Here is a 23,592-nt window from a genome sequence, read left to right as displayed (position 1 = left end):
TGAAAATGTATGAAAACTTAATCCCCTCACCTGGGATCCCAAAAACACTCACCCCTACCATAAAGTGACTTTGTCTCAGGCTCCCTTTAATGAAGTGTGCTGAAATAAATGTGAGGGCAATGCTAGTTGCTGAGGATTAATTCAACCAATACAGTTATGGAGCAGACTCCCTGTTCCCTCACCGGCATGAGTGAGGAAGAGGATGTTAGCTGCTAGTAATGCTAGCCAGTTCAGCATAATTACATAGTCACAAAGCACAGCCTTGCCTTACATTTGGGTGTATTTATAACTTATCCATCTTGTGATACAAGGTGCAAATATCAGCATGAAAAAAGCAGCAGAAGTGCAGCTTTCTCTTTTTAAAACTTCAAACCTCAAGCTTGTGTCTTTAATAATGCATTTTATTTGACAACACCTTTCAAAACACCCAAGGACACTTTACAACATTAAAAACACAAATTAAACAGTAAACAAATGGCTACAAGACACAAAACACTTTGTTGCCTAACCTACTCTTCAAGTGCGCTCCAGCTAGCTGACTGAACCATGAACAGTCTTACATAGGCATTGAATCTTTATTTTAGTGTCTATCAAAAACACAAAAAGTACACAGTAGTACTTTCAGTAGACAGGAAAACGACTTTCAACTTATAAAAAGATTTACTGAAGTATTAAGGCAAAGTCTTCTTGTAGACCAGACATGCAACTGGTTTGTTTCTGATCATTTCTGCTACTTTCTGCTACAAATTCAACCATTAGATGGCAACAAAGTTCTCCCAAAATTGCCTTTGGAGTGTACTAAATATGCATTAGTGTTACACAAACTTGGATGTCTGGTGGTTTAAGGCAAATGGGATGAAACTCTAAAGAGGGTTGAGGTGGAAAAAGTTAATTGGCTAAGGTTATTGTACACTTTTGAGATCCACTGTAAAAAGATTTGTTCTTAATTGCCAGACGACATTTTGTCCTATCTTTTAGGTTTTGACATCTTTCAGTTCTTGTTCATTTATCTCCATAACCTGTTAATATCAACTTAACTGAAACAACTAGTGAGATAACTGTTTATCTAGTATCAGAATCAAATTCCATTATCAAATTTGCCCCATATAATACATTGAGATTTATAGTTGGGGAATCTTAGCTTTTACTACTTTATTTAACTGTTGAATTTCTCGTACTCTACCAGTGAAGCTGCCAACCTGATGTTCTAAACCTCAGGGGAAAAAGTTAATTAAACAGCCCCTAATTTCTTCACGTCATACTCTGCCAGTCTCACCTCGCTGCTATCTCACATCCTCCTTTAACATCATCAGTGTCTCTCTGAGACATTGCTCAGTTGATGCAATATCCCTGCTTCTGCATATCCATCTTCTCATAAAATGACACAAAAGCGCATTACCACAGCCAGAACAGACCCATACTGTTGACATGTGCAACTTTTTCAGAGGTTTGAAAATCCCTTGAAAGGTTGCAACCTGGTCAGGTCATGCCGAAGGTAAAAAGTCAGAGTTGGTGCTTCAGCAAATTGTGGAGCTGTGTAATAATCTTGAGGGGGACAAAATGAAGCTTATCATACAAATCCATAGCTGAATAATTGCCTTTGCTAATTCCCTTCCCCCCATTTCCTACTGCATTGTTCTCAGCGGGAGCCTAAATCCAGGTCCGCTAAGTCTGTCTCCCTAATGCGCACGACGATGCTGAATTGTGGAAATTAAGCACCACATTTAGGAGAACAGTTCACCCCTGCTGTGCAGACTGATAGCTCCCATATCCATTAAAAGTTGTGGGGGGTGGGGTCTTACCAACATCAAAAATAGTTTCGGCTGAGCGTTGTTGTGCTTTGACAGGAAGCAGATTGCTTTTATTAATTATCACTCAGACAACAATCTGCCTCTGCAGAATTAACCCAAGTAAAACAAAAGCATCATTAGGCAGGTGGATTTTTCATGTTCATGCTTTTCTGTGCTTATGTAGACAGGGAAGGAACACATGCGAGGTTTGTGCTGTTTATGTGCAGATGAGTTTTAAGGAATCGTTTACAAAACCTAAGCTTCATTTGCACACGAGCTGAAAACGTTAGCTGCAACAAAAAGCACATCTGCGTGCATTACCTTTGTAAATATGTTCATGTGTGTTGAGTTTAGAGCGCAGCCTTGCCGGTATTTACTTTAAATTTCAAAGCATCTAATCCGTGTTTATACACACACAGAAATCCATGGTAACAACCTAGATCAAGGAAAATAATTGTTCTACAACAAAGATCAAGTTCTTGAAAGGTCAGAAAGTCATCACAGTTCCTGAAAAGTTTTTTTCCCCCTATATGTTCCATTCCCATATATTTTTCTCAGTGCTCATTCGTCCATTGTTCATCATTAATCACAAGTTTTAGCTCATTAGTGTGATATTTACACAGGTTAGGCGGGGTTGTCCTGTTTTTCAAAGCTTGCCAAATTGAGTTCCTAGTGTTGTCACCAGTTCAAAATGTAAGTTGTAACTAGATCTCAAGGAGAATTTTTGCAATGGTCACATTGTTTCAAATGTGCTTTTTTTTCTTTCTAAAAACAATAAAAACAAGTATTGAGAAAGTTAGTCATTTATGACTCACTCCACTGGAGAAAATAGTGATAAAATATATCCACACACTCATTTAATTCCGTATTCAGCCAAATCAGCATTCACTCTACACACTGCATTGAAATGTGTAGAGTGAATGCTGAAGTGCAGGAAACTTAGTGCGTACTATTCAGAGGATTACCGCAAATGTCTCCAGAGAAGCTGCACTCGTTGAATTGCCAAACAACTGTGAGGATGATGGTCATGGAGGAGGAATATGTCAGCCCCAGCTGCTCATATTTCCTACAAATCTACAGTGACTCCCAGCATACACACCACTGTTAAAACACCTGTTAATTCTGACATAATTACATTAGATTATATTTCAATATTTCAAAGTATGTTTTCAGCTGTAAGGCCCCACATAAAACCCGGGACAAATTAACAGAAGAGCATATGGGTTTGGGGGTTTCATTTTTGAAACAGGCTGCCATGACTTGATGGCTTAGGTTTGCATGCTCTTAAACTAATGCTGATCCACCTTTTGATTCAGTTTCAGCATTTATTTTTCTTGACTTTGACATGTGCCATTAAGCATAGAGAATGTAGAGTTGTGATAAAGCCAAATTAAGTGCATACAACAGACACTGTCAGTGATTTTTTTTTTCTTTCTGTTGTTTATGTTAGGCTTAGTTGCATGAAATGTTGCATAAAATGTGTCTAAGAAACTATTTGGGCTATGTTTTCCCCATTCCTTTCTGTTTCTATTTAGTTGAGAACAGAAGAGAAAGTTTTACTTTCACAAATAAAAGCATCTGGGCTACTGATGGGTGTATTGTATCTCAAGAACAGCGGGCCTGCGTTTTACCCTTTTTTACTTCAAAATTTTAGGTTGTGCATTGAAAAAACAATGCTCCACTTGCAGTTTGTTTTGCAGTTTATATTCATCATTGTCATGTTTTTGCCTTCGTTTTCACTCTATGTTCAATTTATTATTTTACGTAAACAAAAAGAAATAACTCAAGTACAGCGCAAACAAGTTAAGACAAGAAAGCAGAGAGTTCTGCAGAACAATTGAGTGCTAGAAAACAGAAGCAGGATCAGCATCCATATAGACAATAAAAACAAACCACATTGTTATTGCAGATACAAAAAACCAAGGGGGGGAGAGAGACGTTCTGCTTCAGTAAACTTTATTTGCAGAATGTACTATATCTATTTTATTGTTCCTCTAAAGCAAAGGGCATACGCCTTATAAGAAACATTACTCTTTCTTCATAAGTAAACCTCTAATTCATTTGCCATATTTCAAATAGAGACTCTATCATACACGGCAGTAAAAAACTAACCTGCAAAAACATTGCTGAACATATTGCTGAACATTTTACTGCTTAGAAAAATCAGGCAAAAATGTTGCAGCAGCTGACAACATCACTACAAGGATTCACATTTTCATGTAAAGACACCTTAGGCCACTTGCTTGAGAAAGTACTGAAGGATACAACGGTTACATCACAGTGTCAAAAAAGTCAGTCGTTTCTCCCGAAGCACTAAAGTTGAAACAAATAGAGACTTTAGTCTCTATTATGACAACTCATAATGTTGTCATCAACTTTATGAGTTCAGGAAAGCTGCAATATTGCTGCTATAATTATTGGAAGCTTGAAACCCTAAAAACAAAATTTTCTTATGTGTTTTTGTTGGGGCTTTGTAGTGAATATATCAAACAAGGTTTTATCACTACAACATTTTGCCTTTGTAAAGCTTTGTAAGTTTTGGTACATATATGGAATATATTAAAAGAAAAAATCATCAATAGTATAGTGCTTCGTTAAAACGTTCTCGCGTTTTGTCACACGACAACCACAAACCGTATCACATCTTTGGGGGATTTTATGTTACAGAACCACACCTTCTGTATTCAGCCTTTCTAGATTTGTTATTTTTGGAAAAGTCTCCCCTGGAATAATTTAATTATGGACAAATAGTTTTCCATATTATTGTTTTCAACATAGGTATATTGTCTAAGATAACAAATTTCCAGTCTCACCATATTATTTGTATTATTTAGGTCTGGACTTTGTCTGGGTTTCTAACCCCTCTGAGCAGTTTTAGTTTTTTCCCCACACATAGTGCTTTATGGAGATCCTTTATGTAGTGGAACATCTTCTAGAAATATTCGCTGTGTCCCCCACATGGCTTTAAATTGACTTCTAATGGCCTCCTTTCAATGTCGGCTTTCTTCTGCCCGCACTCAACATTGCAAGACTAATAGCTGTCCTGTCAGCAGAGCTGTGGATCACTGCAGCTCCACCAGAATTACCTCTGGCTGCCGCTCTAATTAATGCTCTCCTTACTTGCCCAACAGCTTAGCAGGACAGTCAATTCTTAGAAGTGTGTGGCTGTCCCACACTCTTTCCACTTTCAGATGACAGATTGACTAGACGTTGGTGAGATGTTCAAAGTTTGGTATATTGATTTTTGATATCACTTTATTCGTCACCACAATATTACCCATAATATGTCTGCCTTGTTCCTTGGTCTTCATTATTATGTTTGTTCACAAATGTTCCCTATCAAGCCTAATTATCTAAGATTAAGTTACATTTCATGTTGTTATATTTACTAATTGGGTGACTGTTGAAGTAAAATAGTTCCATTGAGTTTTATTTAGGGGTTTCAAAGTAAAGGGATATAAACCCACATGAATACCACACTTTTCAGATTCACAAAGCTGCCCTGGTCAGATGAGACAAATCTGAACTTTTTTGTCTACATGTAAAACTCTAGATGCACTGAGAGCTCATGTTTAGAAGGCATTCCAAATATTTCTGACCTCATATGAATTTATAGCATTAAAAAGGCTTTTTGTTTAATTGCTTTATTGATGATTGTGCTTACTCATTCATTTACTTAGTGGACAAGTCTTTCATATGTCCTTCCAACCAAGATCAAAGCCGTTTTTAAGACTTAAATAATATAACAATTAGGGAATGGAAGGTTTAGAGGTATCTGGTGAATAAGACACTTAATCTATGCTTAGCACTGTGCAATAAACGCATTTGGTTTGGTAAAAAGCTACTTAATGGGTCACTGGTGGATGTAGAAGAACAAAGCTGGAGCCCCAGAGACCTCAGCAGTCAGTGGAGCTCCAAAAAACTCTACTTTGTCTCTGTTCTTTGCCTCAGAAAAAGGAATCCGGTTCATCCACACAACACTTCCTGCTATGCTTCTGTCCAGCAGGCGCTACATCTGTGCTGTCAGTTTCTCATGGACCATAAATACGATGACACACTAGATCCTCTGCTCTGAGCCTCTGTTCTCTCTCTCTTATCCTTCCTTTGTTCACCTGCACCATGTGCTCCTGTAGATTAGAGTTGGCATTTGTCTGTCGGATGCCCCTGGTGAATACTCTAAGCATGACTGCTTGTCCCAAGCTGAAGCTAATGCTAGGTTAACGGAAATGCTGACTTTAGCCAACTCACTGAGGATCTCTAAGCTAGCTTGGCCTGCCATGCTCTCTCACCATTTGTTTGCAAATCTACAGCTCTAAGCTCAAGGTTTTGTGCTTCCTCACAGACTCAGACAAGGAGTTCTGGGGGCTTCTGTTCATGCTTTGGCTTAACATGAAGGAAATGCACTTTAAAAGCCCGCAGCCTTTTAAGGCACCTTTTCCCTCTCAGATTTTGATTGGCGGATCAAGTACTCAGGCAGTATTACCATGGTTATCTCACCATGCCATGCCCTTATAATTTTTTTCAGCTGTCTGTCACACCTCTTAATTTCTAGAAAAAGCTGATGGAAAGTAACTGAAAATGGTCAATTTAGGGCACTGAGTCAGAGGAGATGGGTCACTGTCACTATGGAGCTTTTTACTTTACAGATTTTTTCTTTTTCATTAATCACTCAGTTTTGGGGGTTAAGATGGAGCTTCTCGGGATTTTGTTTAGATAGTTTGTTTATTCAGCTAACAGATTTTATTTTCTTAATTAAGCAGGTACATGTTAAATTTACATACACTAGGTAAAGATGCACAACCTTTTTTCCCTGACTGCCTGGCATTAAATCATGCAATATTTTTTAAATCTTTTTTTAGTTAAGTTAGGATTACCAAAATCATTTCAATACCAGGATAAAGCATATTATTTTTTGTGAAATAGGAATAAATACATTTTCTGTCTAAACTCCAGCGTAACGTTTGGATGGTGAATCCTCTGCCTCCCCTTTTGATATTTAGTCACACTGATAAAAATTCAACACTATGATTCTTAGCTACCTTTCAATTATCTATTTTCTTGTTTTTTACAAAGATTAGTTTTTCAATTCTGTTAACATTTCAGAAATGTCATGATCACCAGCTGAGGATAATTTACCATTTATGCTTTTCTAGATAGCTATTAGTTCAGTTATTCTCGAGGGCATGTCATGTTGGCTTATTTAGCACATTAAACACAACACTGTGACAATCTGACTGTAAAGCTGTGTAAGACTTTTGTGCATTGAATGGGGAGACATTGCTAATTTTAAAGTGCTTCTCAATTTGAGGCAAAACAATTTAAAGCAGTCTTTAGTCATTTCAAAGTACTTGGTAGTTACAGTTATTGTTTGTTACCAGATAGTTCAGGGAGAACAGATGAATGTAGCACATCTATCTGAAAAAGCAGTTATGATGAGTTATTCAATGTATCCAGTACTTCACAGTAAACTATGTGGTTTGCATACAGTACTTTCTGACAAAGACAGTTTTGCTGCTGATATTTTCTGTTTTGGTGGAGTACTGGCAGAACTGGCAGAACTCAGTCGAGTTTGTAGTTTACCTCACTCACCTTTTCAGAATGACCCACAACTTCTCCACAGGTGTGCGACAGGTGGGCCTCCAATAAACTCAAATGTGTCATTAAACCTATCAAAGTTTTGTGGAAGGAAACAAAAAAAATCTGATAATTATAATTGACCTAAAACAAGAGAAGTTTGGTCTGATTTAACTTCAGGTAGTGAGGAAAAAAATGCATGTGTGACTTTTTATTAGGTGATTGTAAATATCTGGTTTTCTTCGGTGGATCCAGTAAATTGAATTAGTCGCTGTTTGTCTCCAGCAGATTTAATTAGCATTTCAATGCCCGCTGACAGAAATATATTTGGAACTTTATTCCAAGAGAGCACAGAGAGATCGAAGTAACAGATTCACATAGGATCAAGTATCATACAATATGCAACAACTTTAGATTTCTTTTTTCCTCCTTTATGTCATGTTTTGTTTTCTTGTCTGTCAGACTCTCACGGGATGGACCTGTTTGCTGTGGCAGTCCATGAGTTTGGTCACGCCATCGGCCTTGTTCACACCTCAGCCATGGAGTCCATCATGAGACCGTACTACGAGGGTCCTGTAGGGGACCCTCTGAAGTATGATCTACCCTATGAAGACAAAGTACGAGTGTGGCAACTCTACGGTATGAAGGAAGAGGAATTTTCCTGTTCATGTGGCGTTACATACAGGTCTGGAAAAAAATGAAAAGTCCACTGCACTGAACCCCTTTGAAAACCGCCTGGTCATTGCATCAAATATTGATTTCTGAACTCTTCATGTATTAAAACATTAGTATTGTTATTTCTAAATGAATATGAAGTTGTTTTATTTGCATTATTTGAGGTCTGAAAGCACCACATCTTTTTTGTTATTTTGACCATTTCTCATTTTCTGCAAATAAATACTAAATTTTTGCTGAGTTGTCAGTAGTTCATAGAGTAAAAGAACAATGTCCATTCTACTAAAACATATACCTATTAAGAGGAGAAATTGATCATTTTAAGTCATTTTAAATATTAAATATATTTTAAGATATTTTTGTGAAAAATAAAGTAGGGATGTAGATTGTTTATGGTCACAATAAATGTTTCAGATTAAGAAACAAATTTTATAACCACATGAAGTGGTTACAAAATTTTGTATAGCCTGATTTAAATTTGAAAAATAGTACTCAAATGTACTATTATAATAATAATGATGATAATACAGATCTTTGGGCACTTAAATAACTTAAAAACAACATAATATGTAGGCGAAAACATAAGATACAGAAACCTTTCAACTGTGACAGTACTCAAATGAGGACTTCATTTTTTTAGGGGAACAATATCTGCATAACTTCCCAAATCATATTGACTATAATTAACTATATTTTTAGGTTCTGTTCATCTAAACATGCCCAGACTTGAACACAACAAGAATTGTAAAATTAAAAAAAATCACTCTAACTTCAGCCTGGTAACATGTAAGGAATAAAAGTCTCCTAAAAAAAACAACACATTATATTTCGATGTAAAGAAATTCAAGAAGATGAGAAACAGTCATTCTCACCCCTCAGCCTGGAGAAAGATGCAGAGCAATTTCTAAGGCTTTGTGACTCCTGCAAACCGCAGTGAGTGTCATTATCCACAAATGGAGAAAACATCGAACGGTGATGAACCCTACCAAGAATGGTCGCCGTTCCAAAATTACTTCATGAGTGCATCGACAATTTGTCCAGCAGGCTGCAAACAACCCAGAACAACATCTCAAATACGGAGGCCTGACTTGCTTCAGTTAAGGTCAGTGTTCATGATCAATCAATAGGAAACAGACAGGGAGAGAATGGCCGTCATTGGAGAGTTGTAATGTGAGAACAACTGCTGACCATGACGAACAACACAAAGGACTGCTTCACATTTACCAAAAATATATTTTGATGATCCCCAAGCGTTTTGAGAATATATTTTTTGGACTGACAAGAAGTTATTTCTTATCATATCAGATGAAAATTTAGAACAGCATTTCAAACACGGTGGTCATAGTGTGGGGATCTGTGGCTGCTTTGCTTTTTCGGGACCTGGACAACTTTCCGTAATTGTTAGAACCACGAATTTTGCTCTCTGCCAAAAACAAATTTGAAGGAAAATATCTGGCCATCAGTTTGTGTTATGCAAGACAAACAACTTCTTTAGCAATACAAGAAAATAAAATAAAGGTTTTGTAGTCAGAGAGTCAAAACTTGCAGTTAAATCCAATTGGTATTCTGTGGCATGAAAAAACTATTTTGCCTATAAAAGTAGGTCAAAGTTATTCCACAACAATCAAAAGACTAATTCCCAGTTATGATATTTAATCTGTGTGATATTATAATAAGCTAAAAACCTAAAACACAGCTTTGGCAACAAATTAAAAAGAAACTGGAAAGGAGGAAATTCTTCTTCACTGCTCTGTAGCCGTGGAGGACACCTTAACAATATGGGATGAAAGTCCTACACCACTTCACCTCTTTTTACCTCAATACGCCTGTGTCATTTTTATGGCTAGTCATATTTTCCAGTGCTTCTAACATTATGCTTTCTGGCCAGATGATGTGTTCTCCAACCCATAAGTGCTTTCACACTCCCCTTCTTTACTGGCCTTGACTTACAAGCCCCTGCTGTCATTATGTAGTCTATCAGATAAGAACACCTGCTTATGGGGGACAGCACAGGAGACTCAAGGTGCAGAGGCCTCGTTGTGGAGGAAGCAGCCTTTGATGAGTTTTATAGAGCGTGGATATTGATTTAATAAAAAACACGGGAGAAGTTAATTGGACCCTGTTATGGAATGTGACCTTATCATGCTTCGCCTTTATGCAGGAAGTGTCAATGTGAGAAATAAAAAAAGGGAAATGATCTGCATGCAAAGTGTGTACTGCTGGGTTAGGGAATGTGGCAGGAAAGAAATTGAATTGGACAAAAGTGGAATGGGTTGTAATATATGCATGAAGTGAGAAATGAAAGGATTTTATATTACTGAGAATTATCAAAACATTTTCTAACATTTTTTTTTTTTTCATCCGATCTTGTAGGTGTCAGAGACTCAGTTTCCCACACAAATCAACCAGGAAACCCCTCTCTTACACCTGAGCCTCCTGTCCTGCTTGATCTTCCTGAAAACAGATCCACTGTTATGTAAGTAAAAGGTTAGACTTTGTAGTTTTCATGTGCCTCAAAAAATATATCTTCAACATTCATGAGACCTGTTCTTGCATCATCATTCTTGTTTGGAGCAGAGTAAGTATTTCTAAACCTTCAAATATTCTCTCAGTAAATGTTATTCATCATCACTCTCCCCGAGGAGTGCAGCAGACGGGAATGTCAATAAAAGTAAATTGACTATGTGAAATTTTAGCATCAAAATGCAATACCAGTTTGGAGCATATATTGGCTCAGTCATGTTTTATTGGTTCCTCTTCTGGTGTTTGGAACTGATAAAAGTTAATAAACTCAAACCCAAACAAATCTCTACCATGTTCGTTATATCTTACTTTTAAGCTGCACCTTTGGTGGGTTTCTAGTTTAATCCATGTTCCTGATACAGGTATAGACCTCATAAGATGAAAATACATCCACTTTCACTTCAATGGTGTGAGCTTGTTAGTGTATAAACATATACAAACATATATACATATATATATATGTTTGTTTTGTTTTGAGATATTATAATGGTTATTCTTGTATCAGCTCACAATGGCCTCTACACACCTAAAAGGCTGTAACTAAACCTAAATTTGCTCTACTAATATAAAAAATAACAACCAAAAGAAGATCTGGCAGCTTTAATATAAATGGGCTTGTTTGTTTGAAGTGTCTTTTGACTATTTGTTTAATTTATATCTTCTTTCCAGGTGACCACACTAACACTGTAAAACTATGCTCCAACTGTAATCTCACCTAAAAGATTTCCAACAAATATTTATTAATGATCTTAATATGAAAATCTGATGTTTTGGTTGCCACCTCACACATACATGTACATGTCACTCAAAGGTAGTTGGTGGAATAAGTTTCCACATATCCCTGCAAATTTAAACCTTTACTTTAATCATTAAATATTCTCTAATTTTATTAAACCACAATGAGTGAGACGGCTGAATAAGGCCTGACAAGGGCACCAATCCATCCACTCGGTAGTGATGTAGTTTTAATAGAGCTCTGAATAGAGACCCTTGTTGGTAATATAAGGCCTGGCCAGCTCCCACTCCCGGCCCTGTGGTGCTATTAGCTTCATCATTGGCAGGCAGGCCACGTCGGCGCTTTAAATCACTTAAAAACTCCAGGGAAAACGGCACCTAGGGATTCTGCTGGGTCTGACTGATAGGTTTTCCTTTTTTTTTTTTAGTACAGTATCACCAACTTCTGCAGAGGCCCGTTTTAAAAATCATCCCTAAAATATCAATCAAGTTTATTTGTATTGCACATTTCAGTAACAAGGCATTTCGAAGTTCTTTACATAATAAAAACACAGAGTCCCCATAGTCAATAACTGAAGCATTGCATTTTGTTAATTGCCATCATTACACAGCAGAATGTTGATCAATGTCTCATTTATAATGTTTTAACAGCAAACACTACAAAATCTAGATTTTAGTCTAGATTTAACGAAACTCAATGTTTCGGCTGTTTTGTAGTTCTTTGGAAGCTTGTTCCAGATTTGTAGTGCATAGATGCTGAAAGCTGCTTGTCTGTGTTTATTTCTGGCTCTGTGGATGCAGAGCAGACCAGAACCAGAAGACCTGAGAGGTCTGGAAGGTTCATGCAACAACAGCACATCTTGAATGTATTGTGGTGCTAAGATTTCCCAAATAGTTGGTAAAAGAAGAAAATATTAATAATTTCTCCTAAAATACTCCTGTTTCTCCTCTTCCTACATTTCTCATTTCTGCTTTTCTACCCTGTCTGCCAGGCTAGCACGAGACACCCCAGACAGATGCACCACTCACTTTGATGCAGTGGCCCAGATACGGGGGGAGGCCTTCTTTTTCAAAGGTACAGCAGCACAAAAGATGCAAAGCACCACAACGGTATGGGAATTACAAAAAGTGCTTAGCTAAATTAGTACAGAAGGAGTAGAAATAAATGAGAGCATAAATGGATGAAAATGACTATAAGAAGGAGGGGAGGTAGCTGCAGATGCCCAACTGAGACTGGTGAGCCGCTGAAAGACTGCAATCCAAAAATTACGTCAGGCTTTCATGCCTCCTCTCTGGAGAGATGACCCCAAGCTTCCCACTGACAATAGAAACTAGCAATAGACTTAAACTTTCAAAAGCACAAGTGTCAGTGAAGCGTGCTGAAGTGTAGCTCTGCTGAAAGACCTGTTTTAATCTCCTGTATTTTAATAAGGCTGACAGAACAATTAAAACTTTATGCATCAATGCTGCTTTTGTTTTGTCCGTTAAATGTGGTTTCAACTGACAAGTCACAAAAGAAGATGCCAGTTATATTTTTGGTTCAGACTAAAGTTGTAGCAATATCAATGTTTGGAAAATTGCAATTTAATTGGATATCATACTTCATACTTCACTTTCTATGCCAATAATATGACCAGTTTTAAGATCTCTTTACTGGCCTGGGTGACAAGAGATTGAGAAATTGAAATAAAGAAGAAGAAAGAGACGACATTCAAAAATGTGTCCTAATCATAATTGATATCTTCATTGCTATTTTCCGTAAAAGTATTGCTATTTTATGTTTTCTTGATTGGTTTTAAGTATACAGTACACATAGAAGACATTTTCAAGACATTAGAGTCAATATTTTTATTACCACCACTTCAAATATTTTGGGCTATGTCTACATCAGATTTTTTACATGTAGGGAAAGAAATTTGCTGATGTTGTTATGCAAAATATGTCAAGCTATGCTTGATTTAATGGGAAGTGACTGTGAACAGCAGCTTCAAATCATGCCTCAAATTGTCAAACAGATTTATGTGTAGACTTTGACTGGACCATTTTAACCCATGAATATGCTTAGATATAATGCAATCCATTTTAGGTGTATTCATAAGGCAATGAATATGCAAATAAGTTTGTGGTTGTCACATGACATAAGATGAAAAACGTTAAGAGATATTTTGCAAAGTGCTGCACCTTCAGTGGAACATTAATAAGCTTCCTACATAAGTAGGAAGCTTATTTATGCAAATAAATAAAAACTTACAGCTGCCGCTACATTACTAAGTATGCGTAGTTATGACTGACATATATATCAACAGAACAGTGTTTTTCTGCACTTTTTCAGGAAAATACTTCTGGCGACTAACGAGGGAGAAGCACCTGGTATCTCTACGACCTGCACAGATCCATCGTTTCTGGAGGGGCCTCCCAAACAATCTGGACAGCGTGGACGCTGTATACGAAAGGCCAGGGGACCACAAAATAGTATTCTTTAAAGGTACATTTACAAGTGACTGCATTTTGTAAATACAACAAATTATGTAGCAAATTTATGAGCATTTTAATTGTTTCCCCCCCTCCTTATTTTTTATGGGGTTTTTTATTATTATTATTTGTTGGTAACTTGCAGTAATACCACTGTAATTGCCAGTGTTCTAGATCATTAGGAGTAGTGACATTGCATTAGATCTCTAACAGTAAGAAGTTTCTTTCTTTTTTATTATGAGTAGCATCTATTCATATTTTAAAGCAGTTATTATTACTGCCTGTGGTAAAGGTGTCCCCGAAAGCCCTGAAAAAATTAATTGGTGAACCCAAGATTCCTCCCTTTGCTGAAGAATATTTTTCTTTTCTTCCTTATATTCTTCTCTCACGGCAAAAGAAACTTGGGAACCCCTTCGGCTTTGTTTGTCACAGTTTCAGTGGTTTAGAATCATTTAATTATTATAAATAATAACTCAGACTGTGACATATTTTCATGTTTCCCCCACTTTGAAGTGTGTCTAAGAAAAATTGGTCTCATTTTTATTTACCAGGGAAACAGGAACTCGTACATTGTTAAATAAAAATACACTTTCTAGACACTTGGATACACTTAAGAAATAAAATGATGGATTTAAAAAATGCCATTGTTACATTTATTTTAAGTAATTCATTAGGAGTCCTGGTGTTGTTTATAAAAATAGTTACTTATTTTTCCCACTGCATAAATGTACTTTAGATAAATGTTGAATTTTCACTGGGAGATTGTGGCACTTCAATAAAAGATGCTTTTATTTTTATGCATTTACACATTTTTAGTAGTGAACACATGTTGAGAGAACTATGAATAAATAATGCATTTCTTAAACACATTTTCCTGTTTTTACTGTCTAGGGCTAAAATACTGGGTGTTCAAAGACAATATCGTTGAAGAGGGTTACCCACGTCCAATCAGTGACTTTGGTCTGCCCATGGAGGGTGTGGATGCAGCTTTTGTTTGGCTTCACAACGACAAAACCTACTTCTTTAAGGACAAATACTACTGGCGCTATGACGACCACCTAAGGCGCATGGACCTGGGCTATCCCAAAGAGAGCATCCTCTGGAAAGGGTTGCCATCTCAACTTGATGATGTCATGAGGTGGTCTGATGGTGAGTAACACTGCAGGTCATCTTAGATCACTCCATCAGTTAATCGATCAATCAATTAACCAATTAATCAATCAATCAAAACAGAGCACTGCAGAATGCTTTACAGATTCTGAAAATAAAATGTATCAATATATTATGATATAATATATAATATAATATAGTCTAATACATATTTTGTATAAGTAAATAAAGAATAAAGTAACACACAAACACACATATCCATCACATCAGCAGGTCTTCAGAGAGTTCCAGGCCATAAATGTTTTAGTTTCTACTGAATTACATTGGCTACCGGTAGCAAGTTTAAATACTTTAATTCTTTGATTCTGAACAGTTCTTCAAAAATCTTCTTGAAAAAAATACTAATCTAGAGAATTAATAGTGTTTAAGAACTTATGTCTTTTGTAGTAATAAAAATCTCATGAGAATAAGCAGTTTGTGATGATATGTTTTAGCATTCATGCAGTTTATTTACTTTAATTTCAGTTTACATAATTCTTTGGAATAACTACAGTATGCAGACTGCAAAGTAGGCTGTGTAAAGTGTGACAAAAGAGTTTATTTTTCCATCATTTTTTGTTTATTTTCACCAACACCCAGGCTTCACATTCACAGAGTCAAACATTTTCAAACCTTGGAGCTCGCCCAGTTTGCACACTGTGCAGCTCCACCATACCAAGGTCACAATGACGGCCTCCATCAGAGCATTATACATACAGTTATCTAGCCCTATGAAAGCAAGAGCTGTAAAATGGTTCAGAACGTTTTGATCAAGAATCGGGACCAGTTTTATTCTGTTTCTAGGTTTATAGGTTGGTATTTTAGGATCGGAGTTGTGCTCATAATGTGGTGTGATCTGAAACACCCTCCCCTCAAAAATCAGCCAATGGGTTTTGCAGTTCCCAGGTCACACATGTGCTGCCAGGATGTCCCCACCCGTCTTAACTGCAGCTGCATGGAAGGAAGTCCTTTCCCTGTCAGGTGTTTAGTGGGTTATGTTCTGTTGACTGAGCTTGTAGACTCTCAGGTTTGTAGGGGTGTAACAGTGTGTGTGAGTAAAAAAGAGAGGGAGTGGAGTCCAGTCAATTGCACAGCTCTCACTCAGTTTCACCTCCGGCCATCATCACCACAGAGCACAGAAGGTTAAACCTGCACGCACAAATGCACATGGACAGATCAGAGGGAGCCTTGGAACTGGAGCCACATCAAAGCCTGTTCTCAGTTTGTTTCACCAGCCAGAGAGCAAAAGAGAGAAAACCGAGTGACAGACACAAGAGGAGAAAAGAGAGTGATAGCGCAGCAGAAACAGGAGACAGTGACACAACAGAATGTTGGTATGCAAAGCTGAACAGTTTAATCTTCATATATTTAATAATAGATAAAAAAGCACGTTTGAAATGAATGAGAATTCATAGTCAGGCTCTTCGCATTGACATTAGGTGGGGCCTCTCATTTGTTTGTCAATGTGACAAATAGGAATTCAAAAAATCTAGGCCATTTAATATTAATATATTTTTTATAGCCAATAAACAACATTCACTTATATTATATGTGTTATATATATATTTCACTACCCTTTCTTTGCCTCTTTCTAATGTGACAAAACTTTTAAAGATCTGTAGAATTTTTTTTCTCCCCATTGGGAACAATATTGGTGTTGTTTAGAACGACTTTTTTGATTTAAATAATTTTCTAACTTTTGCAGTTACTGTTCCCTACTAAATAAAATATGTAATATTTATAATATTTTATTAAATACAGAAGTTGATTTTGCAAGAGTGAGAACATATAAAAACATTTGTGGGAAAATTATGACCTCATAAAGAGGATGATGAAACATAGATACAATTAACCTTAACGTGTGGAAAAATATTATGGGAAGGGGATGATTTGGATTATGTCCTGAGATCCAATATTTTATAGACAGCCGGGAGTTAAAACTCAATAAAGGGAAAGAGTTGGATCAAAAGGAGGAGGAAGGAGTATGTTATTAACTATATCATAATAAAGATAGGAGCTGCTGGTAAATAGAGTTTGGGTTTTACCAAAGGATATCATACTGAGAAACTGACAATATGTTGGATACGAGAGTATTATATGGACTAGCAATTATGTTAATTTAGGCAAACAGAGTGCTACTATTGACTTCTGAAGATGAGAAGAAATTAGCACAGACTATACAGTCATCTTTAGTTTAGATTTTTATGTTGACTGACGATATTATTAAACTATTACAGCATGATCAGATGCATATTGAATCATTAAAAGAGCTTTATTAGCTTCACATTGTAACTATAACATGTAACTTGGATACACATCCTAAAAGAGGGGCATGATGTGACCGAAATGGATTTCTCAATAAAATTATCACAACTAAAACGCCCTCAGGTCATCAAGCGCTTTAAAGAGACAGGTTTGGTTACAGTCAAGAATACATCCAAGATTCAATGTTGGATGTATTCATTAGGGGTGAACTATAGAATTGGTTTGCCACCTTTGCAGAGCTTACGCAACACTGGCTGCAAGTAGAAGTATGGGCCTATTTACTCAAAGTGAGGGAAAATCTTTCAAACAATAACCTTGTGGCAAGAAATATTTATTGTCTGGGGGAAAGAAATTCCAGGAAGTATAAAGATGGGTTTATGCAAAGTGAGATAAATTATCAATAGCTTGCAACATTTGAAAAATGCTGTTTAGAGGAGAAAAGCTGGGAGCTAGCAATACCCCTGCCTTGCCAACAGTGAAGCCTTTTGCTAGAATGTTTTGGGTTTTTTGTCTAAGACTGTGGGCTTACTTACTCTCAATTCTGACCAAGAACAAAGCCTTTTTTTGGAACTGGAGCCAGGACTCTTCTAACCCAGTTGTTAACTTGAGCCAGTTCTCAAAAACCAACAGCTTGTGATCAGTTTAACACCTCAATAAAAAAAAAACATCGGTCAGTCAGAATTGCGTCAGTTCCAGTGTGTCACAGTGAATGGCAGAATTTTAAAAGACATCGGGTAAACACTGCAAATCTAACATCAAAATGCATTTGTATTTTATGAAATGCTTTTAATCCTTCTTCAGTAGAGTATTGGAACATAAATTTAATCCAAAAAGGCAAAGGCCCAAAAACATGTAACACTGGCAAAACTTGTGACTGTAGGCTTCTTAGTAAATATGTCACAGAAATTCACTGCATTGAACAGGCAGATGTTGAAGTTTATGAAGCAAAATTAAATAAGCATACTGCCAGTAAAGAAAGCAGTAATAAAGATAAAACTCTAAGGAAACAATACTAACTTATATTGAGGGCATGATGGATTATTCTGAAGAAAGTACCAGTTAACAGTCAGTAGTGAGTGAAATTTATTCAGCAACATCTGACAGCTCTAGGTCTTTGCTCTTTTAGATAAAAGAGGAAAAGTTGAAGAAGAAATTATTGTGTTTAATTATAAGCATTTTGGCTTTAGTGATGGTGAATGACAGTTCAAGAGGGTGACCTTCCATGGGTTTGAATTCATTTTTTTTTATCTAAACCTTTGAAAAGTAATATTTAGAAAGAAATGCATAACATTTAGCCATCATTTCTGAGAAAGCTGCTTTCCAGGGAAAATGCAGAGAGAAACGGATGTCACAGATGGTCCTCTGAGACATGAAAAGACTCATATCCATCATAAAGTATTGCATATAAACAGTAGGGTTTATGTGAGGTCAGTAATTTCCATTCATATTCTAAAAGCAGTCAAGAGTAAGTGAGAGGAGACGGTAGAAGTGTTGAAAACAAAGCAAAGATTTAGTAAAATAATAGGGCCTGATTGTTTAACATTGGTTAAGTTGTAAGACACATTAAGCTACTCACACACTAGGATGACCCAACAATAACTAACACACATTTTGTTTGTCTAGTTGCAGCTGATTGATAATAACGTTACTGCCTTGCTAGCCTACATCATTGTGAAGCCACTCCATAGACAAAAGTTACAGGAAATTAGTGAAATAATTTGATCTCAACTTAAATTAGAAAATACACAAGGACCTATTTATTGATTTAAAGTTCTTGTGTACTAATCTTGGTGAATGGACAGCTGTATTATGTCATCTTTAAAACATATTGTATTCTATTAAATGTGGATTTAGGGAGAAATTGTTATTCAACAAATATTAAAGTTATTTGTATATGAATTTGTACAATTTAGTACGTTCTGATATTATCTGCTGAAATTATCTTAATCTCTCAACCTGATTAACCAAGTGTTATACATACATATCTGATTAAAACACCTCAATGATCCTGAACATACCAACTGAATCCTCTACCCTCAGTAACAGCTTCCATACTAAGGAACTTTGCTGTTAGTGCAACCTGTTAGCATTTGGGTTTGGTGTGTTCACCAATGGAAACAGGGTATATTTAGGTCCTTAGTCAGGGCCACTGAGCTGAATATCAGCTGGTATCAGTCACCAGATGACTTGGTACATCTCAAAAATGTAGAACTCCACAGGATGTATGGAGGTCTAGTAAATTCTATAGCTAAGCTCTAAGGCAGTTTTGACAGCTTGTGATTAACTTGAATTCAATATATCTTAATTCAATGGGTTAGTAGGGGCCATAGGCCAAACGCTGACTTTTGGGCACTCTCAGTGTTTCTATTACCCAATGCAAATGTCACAGACCCCATAAAGCAAATCTATTGTGTAAAATTTTATGTGATTTGCTTTCACTGTGTGACGTGTGTTTGCCATTTAATTTCAAGGCAAAAGCGTGGAGTTATAAATCAAAGGCATCCGCCCTTACTCATCTCCCTTGCTGAGAAACTATTCACTCAAGTACTAAAGTGTTACAGACCTTGGATTTCTTCCAATGTGAGCTATTACTGGTGAGAGGACATTTTTCATTTTGCTCCTGTTCTTTATTTTGTGCACCCTTATTAATGAAGCATACTATAATAACCTGTTTACTTCCTGCTCTGCTTGTTTGGCTTAGTCAATAAGTTAATGAAGAAAATGTATGTGACTCAGTTGGCCTTGGCCAAGGCAGTTGCATTCCACTCAACAAACTCTGTCTCAGGCTTATGGATAATGGATGAGTTCAGAAAGCATTATATCTCTGGTAAAACAGAGTTCATTAAATTTATCGGTCAGTGTGAGAGCTGTGGACCTAATTCCAGATAAACATTCTTACAAAAAAAGGATTCTGTAGACTTTTATGTTCAGTCCAGAACCAATTTTTGACTGTGGAATATTGACTTAAAATTCAACATCAGCACATCACATACTGGCACACAACAAAGCGGCATTTTCATCCACGGTGGACAGAGCCAGACTACATTTGGTATTTTGGCAACTCCAATTAACTTCAGTACCCCATAGTGAAAGAACAGGCGGAGTGTTGAGTATATCAGTAACAGTCAGGTGAAACATTACAGTTATGAGGGGAAAAATGCCCATAAGGTTTTGCTTTGTTGGTCAGCTGGCCAAGAAAATTACCCAAATTTATTTTACCCAAGCAAAGCTGCAATGCTAGTCTTCAGATAAGAGGAACATAGATAAAATTCCACAAAGGCAAACATACCTATATATTGTGTCTCTACTTGTCTTACTGTATTTGTGATAGTGGCATTGCCTTAACTAGGATTGTTTGTACATGCTTTTATTCAGGCATTTGGTATTGATTGTTTGTTCCAGTTGGATGACAGCTGTGCTGTAGTACATTTAATAATGACATGCAAAATACAAGCTTGTGATAATACATTATGTGTAACACTATTCTGTCTGGTGTGGCTATTTGTTGTACAGTATATCAGCTGAATAAAGGTTGTACTTGAATTTGGGTTTTGCACCGCCCATGTCAGCAAATCACTTTCACAATTTAGTGGATTCTTTTCGCAATTTCATTGCAGACAAATGTAATCAGTGGCTCAGTAATGCTAACTTGGTTCATATGGAAAGAATTGGAGGTGCAATTTATATATATATTTAAGTTTGTATGTGCTATTTTGACCCCTTGTGGACTGGAGAACATCCATAATGAATTAGAACTTGTACACCTAATTGTAATTTAAAAAAAATAAATAAATAAGATTGAATTTGCATGTTTAAAAATCATTCCGTTCACAAAAAAAAACTAAAAACATTTTAATAAAATCACCTTTCCAGAAATTATTTTTGATGTGCCTAAAGATGAGAATTCTGCAAATTTACATGTTTAAATCAAGTTTGCTGTGATGTGACATCACACTTTCACAAATATGTATGCATATGTAAGAGAGACGGCATTTTTAACGAATTAAAACATTAAATAATTTCAGAGTAATTCTTACCCTCTATCTTTGCTCCCTTAAGGCTCAACGTACTTCTTCAAGGGAAAGGAGTACTGGCGAGTGCCTGGCAGCGACATGGAGGTGGAGGCAGGATACCCCCGCCTCATTGCGAAGGACTGGTTGCTCTGCACCGAGATGCAGTCGGACTCTCCGGACACAGAAGCCAAAAGCACGGAGACGAGGGTCAACGTGCACAGGCACCCAGACCATGCAGAGAATGGATACGAGGTGTGCTCCTGCACCTCTGACACCGCCTCGCCTTTGGGCGTCCGGCCCACCCTGTCATCACTATGGCTACTGCCGCTTCTGTGGACGCTTTTACTAAGCTTCTGCTCTGAACTGCTATGATGCTGAAGCACGGGACGAAGTTCTTTCAAGCGGACTGACCAATAATTAATGTTGACATGACCCTTTTTGTAGCATTTTGCTCTTATTTTGCAGCTATTTATTCAGTATACCTTTTTGTCCAAGGTGGAGGGGTGGGGGTTTGCTGTCAGCAAAGGCACAGGTACCATTTGACTTTTAATGCTTTGGCATTTTTAATGGAATGATCAACGACAACATCTCAGCTAGAAAGGTTTTGCAAAACAAGCATTTTCCAGATTTGTTTTGCTTCCATGTGCACCTGGTTTACCTCAGTGAACTCCCACAGAATTAAGAGTTTATTCATTCAAAGCATTCATAGGTGCAAAAGTGAGCCACATTTCAATATATGGGGTAGAAAATAAATTTAATAGGTGGAAGGAATTAGAAAAATCTAAAACACCTAAACATTATACAGTATTAAGTATTTCCCCTTACATATTTTTCCTCTGTTTGATTATCTGTCACACATCACTGGTTCTGGTCAATCAAATATGAACACCAGGAATAAATAACCAAAGTATCTACAAATTGCAGTTATCAAAAGATGATTTCATTTTCTTACATTATGAATTAACTTTGATAAACCACATTCTTACAGTTTAATATCCTTTAGTTGTTCCACCTTCAGGCAGCTACAACTTCCATTAAGCATTTGGCATATTTGGCAATCTGTCTTTCAGTGTGGAGGGATTTTTCCCTACTCTTCTTTAAGCATTACTTTAACTCAGCCACATTAGAGGTTTCCTGAGCATGAGCAGAATCCATGGCTCCATCAATTGAAAAAACATCCAGTCCCCAAAGCAGTGAAGTAGTCACAGTATGATGTTCTTTTCTGAAAATGCTATTAGTTCTATTCCATTTTCTAAATGAAATATACCTTCCAAAAGTATTATACATCTTGTGTTCTTCCCAAAATCTTTTGGGGGATCATGAAGAAAACTGAGATGAGCCTTTGTGTTCTTGTTGGTCAGTAGTGGTTTATAAATTTATCCCATTGGATGCCATTTTTGACCATTCCTTTTTGATTGTTGAAAGGCAAATGAGTCCTGCATTGTGTTACATGTTATTCTGGGTCCTTTTGTGATTTCCTGGTTGAATTGTTGATTCAACAAGGAGCAAACTGTTCCATGTTTTTCCCCTGTTTGTGGACAATGGCTCACACTGTTTCCCAAAACCTCAAAAATGATTTATAACCTGCCCCAGACTGATATATTTCAATGACCTTGTTAATCATCTGTTCTCAACATTCATTAGATAAGAGCATAATGTGTTGCTTTACAAGATTTTTTTTTTTTGCCTACTTCATGTTGCCAGACAGGGCCTTGTCAAACTGAACCAACAACTGTGACCAGAAACATTGACGTGTGACAAAAATAAAACGAAAACAGAAGAAATCTGTAAACAAATACATTTTCCCAAAACTGTAAATTCAGATTCTTGTCTTGCAAAGTACTCCAGGCCCAACACATTAATGACAGAGTTAATGACATCTAATTACAAAGGAACATAAAGATATTTTATTTGCACAAACATGAAAATTTTTAAAGATATTTAACTCACTAAAAAAAAAACTTTCAAAGTGGACATTTGAGTAAATGTACAATTAATTAATTCATATATAAACCAACGAGTTCCTAACTGCTTCTTAGGAGGGTGAATGTTTGAAAGCTGCTCCTCCTGGTGGACCAGTTTTCTCTCACCATAATCTGTTGACGCCACTTCAAAATGAGGACCTCCTGTTCATCTCCAAGCTCCAAGCATTTCTCACAACTTCCCTGCTGTCAACTGAAGGTCCCATCTTCCTGCTTATTTTATTGCCTGCAGCTGCATCATTGTGGGTGCTGGATTTATTCTTGCTGTAAAGATATATTTACCTATAAACTGACATATATGACTGGAGATGTTTTTTGCAGCTATTGCATCACCAAGTGGACTGTGTATATTTTAAGCTGTGTTTTTAATGTATAATATTTTTGTAGAAAAATAATAAAATAATATAAACGACT

At 36.7% G+C, this 23,592-nt stretch overlaps 1 protein-coding gene across 1 annotated transcript in view; it reads left to right on the top strand.

Annotated features, from left to right (window-relative positions):
• Positions 1-23,592, top strand: part of LOC114150064 (matrix metalloproteinase-17-like) — an 80,522-nt gene extending 56,930 nt beyond the window's left edge. Inside the window, exons 5-10 of the mRNA XM_028026258.1 lie at positions 7,827-8,003; positions 10,413-10,515; positions 12,290-12,372; positions 13,630-13,782; positions 14,661-14,918; positions 21,243-23,592. Coding sequence (XP_027882059.1) covers positions 7,827-8,003; positions 10,413-10,515; positions 12,290-12,372; positions 13,630-13,782; positions 14,661-14,918; positions 21,243-21,568 — 1,100 coding nt within the window. The 3' untranslated portion in view covers positions 21,569-23,592. The remainder of the gene's footprint in view (positions 1-7,826; positions 8,004-10,412; positions 10,516-12,289; positions 12,373-13,629; positions 13,783-14,660; positions 14,919-21,242) is intronic.

The sequence above is a fragment of the Xiphophorus couchianus genome, chromosome 8, assembly GCF_001444195.1.
Source record: "Xiphophorus couchianus chromosome 8, X_couchianus-1.0, whole genome shotgun sequence".
NCBI classification, from domain to species: domain Eukaryota; kingdom Metazoa; phylum Chordata; class Actinopteri; order Cyprinodontiformes; family Poeciliidae; genus Xiphophorus; species Xiphophorus couchianus.
Note: the sequence above shows the minus strand (reverse complement) of the source record. Positions and strands in the feature narration are given on the sequence as shown.